General features: G+C 43.7%; 1 protein-coding gene across 1 annotated transcript; it reads right to left on the bottom strand.

Annotated features, from left to right (window-relative positions):
• Window positions 1-793: 793 nt before the first annotated feature.
• LOC100751526 (speckle-type POZ protein-like) lies at window positions 794-1,884 on the bottom strand. The gene is given in 2 exon segments (XM_035438658.1): window positions 794-1,626; window positions 1,629-1,884. Coding segments are annotated over 2 exon segments (1,089 nt in total).
• Between the last annotated feature and the right edge of the window lie 1,757 nt (window positions 1,885-3,641).

Raw genomic sequence — 3,641 nt, 5'->3', positions numbered from 1 at the left:
ACTCAATATTAATGGTATTTATTCACCTTTACAAAGCACAGACTAACAGAAAAGCTCTTGAGAATAGAGTGGCTTTGAGAATTCTGTCTAAACTTCCACAACCAAGCAGAGCTCAATGGACTAAATTGGGTACTGCAAACAGAAAACCATGGAATCCACAAACTGATGGTAAAATTTTTATTCACTTTATATTGCTTTTGGTTAACAGAGATTGATACACCCATAGACACAAGAGGAGGACTTCACCCACCGTATCTCCAATGACAGATGTTTGAGAATTCACCCATGGATGCAGAGAGCTGAACTCAAGAACTGTTCTTCTGCAGGAGCAACAATTCCTTTGGCCAACTGAGTCAACCCTCCAGTCCCCACACACTGAGTTTGCAGGGAAAAACTGTCTCCTTCATCTTCTCTGTCTCTTGTAAGCAAACATGCATGTCTGTTTCATCCTTGGCTCTCAATCCTTCATCATATAATCTGCTCAGTCTTGTCCAGACAGGTTCCTCCAAAGAAACCCTGCAGGGAAGTGCTTGTGGCAAGCAACTGAATGGAAACCCAGTATCCAACTCATTGGATAATAAGCAAACCAGTCCAGTAACTGGGGATAGTATCTGGGAATCCACTGATCCCCATTCAACTCATTTAGAGGGGCATTAAAAGGCTGAGCCCCCATGCTGTCTTTCCCCAGGTACTCCGTATACACTAATGATGTACTGTAGTCTACACAGGTGGCCTGGGAACGAGGCTGGCTGCTGCTTCTGGAATACACCTGTAGGTCACAGCTGAGATGATCCTATGATTTCTTGAAGCGTTTGGGAGCGGGCTCCAGTAAAGAGCTATGAGCAGATGCCAAGGAGCTGAATGCTTCAGCCAACAAGTGGGGATGGGAGCCCACCATTTTCTTCCAGCTTGAGGTCTCAGAAACCTCAGAAGCATGAGCTGTAATGAAATCCAGTGCCTTGGTTTTCAGCTGTCCTGCACTGTGGAGGTCAGCTAGGAAGAGAGTGTGGGCAGCATTCTCCACAGAGAGATCCATGCGGAGGACATCTTCACACATGACCTTCAAACGCTCCAGGCCATACTTGTCAGCAGCTGCCAGAACAGCATCTGCCATGCTGTGGAGGTCTGGTGCCTTCCCGGTGTAAATGAATTCCATCATTGCCTTGAAAACTTGCGGCTCCAGATCAAGGATCTCAACGCGGTTTGTTCTGCTCTCCTCCATGTCATGTTCAAACATAGCTCTGAAAACTGGAGAGCGAGCTGCTAAGATGGCCTTGTGAGCTCGGAATTCCTGGCCAGCTACCACTAGGCTGCAGTCTGTGAAGAGGGAATTCTCCCACAGCTGTCCTAGCTCATCTGCCATCGTGCACCTTGGAATCTGGATACCTGGCACCGTGCTGTCCTCGCAGTTGATGAAGGAGTCTTGGACTGCCAGGTCCACATCGCATAAGACAGTGAGTTCATTGTGTGGGAGAAGCCAAGACTCCAGACTCAAGAGCAGATCTCGATGGATGAACTTTGTGAATCCCCAGTGTTGATTTGGCGTGAACTTGAAGAATCTTGGGCTTATCATACCATTGGTTTTCTCTCCCTCCACACTTACCATCGAAAACTGGACCCTTGCCCACACTGGGCTCCTGGGCAGCTGAGCAATGTTAGGTGAATTGACAAGTAATCTTTGCTGTCTTCGTCGATCCCGTTAGTCTGTACTTTCAAACTCCATTTGTCATTGACACTGGATCCAGATGAGAAGGTTGGACTTTTAATGGCTTCCTCAATTTCCTGAAGCAGGAATCTGAAGTTGCTTATGGTCCAACTGTAAGAAAATTTCTGGACACTGATCTCTGGGTAGCACCATCTTTCGGCTGTAGCATCTTCTGTCATATCTACTGAGGTAGTTTGAAAGTTAACCTGGATCCAAAATGAAGAAATAGGACGTTTTCTTCTTCAACCTGGTGTCACAATTGCAGAGATCTGTAAAAGGAAAACAAATACTCAGAGACTCATATTGGGGTTCAAGCTTCAAGCTGAAGATCAGCGAGGCAAAGCAGCCAAGCCACTAGCTCTTGCCTCCTCATCAGGTTGCATGAGCTCTCAATAAACATCACACTGCTGCCTCTCCTCAGCTTAACTGGAGATAACCATAGGACTGACTACTGAAGACCCTACTCCTAATTTTATACACTCTAGTGCTGGGATAATGGGCATGAGCTCTGTTACTCCTTTAATTTTGTTTAATCTCTTGTAGCCCTGTGTGTACTTGAGAAAGTACAAAGAGAACCATCTGCCTTTGTCTCCTGAGTCCTCAGAAGATAGGTGTCTGTGTGGCTTCTCTGGGTAATGAATATGGGTGCTTTCCTATTTTCATCTCCAGTGGCTTCAGGAATTGTAAGCTATATCTGTACTACCACTGATAGTGGTTAGTCTTTTATTTCTGTTTTCCCCTCTGTTCCCACTTCTATGGGGCTGGAAACTTGGATATCTCTCTGAAACTTTCTATCAAGATTTCAAAAATTTGTTTCAGAGAAGAGAGTTTAGGCTACTATGGATAGTTACATCACTCGGATTTCTTTTCTAGATTGAATCTTAGGTCAACAGATAACTATTTTGACAATTTTACTCAAATGTTGAATCATATGGAACATCTTATACACTTGTATCCAAAAGTGTTGTGCTAGGGTTCTCTAGAGCAACAGAATGTATCGAATGGACCTCTCTGGGTGAAGAAAGGAGATTCACTAGAATGACTTAGGGTTGCATTCCTGTCAATCCCACAATGTCAGCTGTGAAGGAAAAGTATAAGAATCCAGTACTTACTCAGTCCAGGAGATTGTATGTGTCTGGTGCTCTTCAGTAGATGCTGAAACTCAAATAAGCATTCTCTAATGGCAGTGAAGTGATGGACTTGATGAAAGGTGAGTGCAAGACCACAGACTGCTGCAACTTCCTTCTAGCATGTCTTTTATATGCTTCCAGAAGAAGGTTTATCCCAATTTTGGGTATGTCTCCTAGCCTAAGATCTGGATTAAAGGTGTGTGTCTTCAGGCCTGGTGCTTCTGTTCTTATGCTTGTGTTTTCTACCTTCAAATTCAGTATTTCAAATGAATCTCCTACTCTAACTCATGCATAACTTTCCCAACAGTTATGCCATCCATTTTAGGATATTTCGGTTAATTCCAGGGGTGGTCTATTTGGGAAGCAAGTATAACCATGACAAATGCATTTTGCCTGACCGAATTATTCTTCTAAAAATAAAGAAATGATTTCATTTCCTACACAGTTGTTATTTACTCTTTTCATGTTTTTAAATATTCCTACCGCCCCACTGTGGTGGCATGTACCTTTAATCCCAGCACTTAGGAGTCACAGGTAGGCATTTCTCTGTTAGTTCAAGGACAGCTTGGTATACAGAGATAGTTCTATAGTCTCCAGAGCTGTTACACAGAAATTCCTGTTTGTGAAAAAAGTAATCTTACCATAAGCATGATCCAGGAAGAGGATTTTTTTCTGTCAGTGTTCACAATATGGGGCTCAGGATGGAGAATCCATTTATGGTGGGCATTCATCAGGGTCAAGCATGATCCTGTGAAAATGGCTGTCACCTTTTCTACCTTTCATTCCATCCAAACTCACTTTCCTTT

This window comes from Cricetulus griseus, chromosome 2 (genome assembly GCF_003668045.3).
Source record: "Cricetulus griseus strain 17A/GY chromosome 2, alternate assembly CriGri-PICRH-1.0, whole genome shotgun sequence".
Classification (NCBI taxonomy): domain Eukaryota; kingdom Metazoa; phylum Chordata; class Mammalia; order Rodentia; family Cricetidae; genus Cricetulus; species Cricetulus griseus.
Note: the sequence above shows the minus strand (reverse complement) of the source record. Positions and strands in the feature narration are given on the sequence as shown.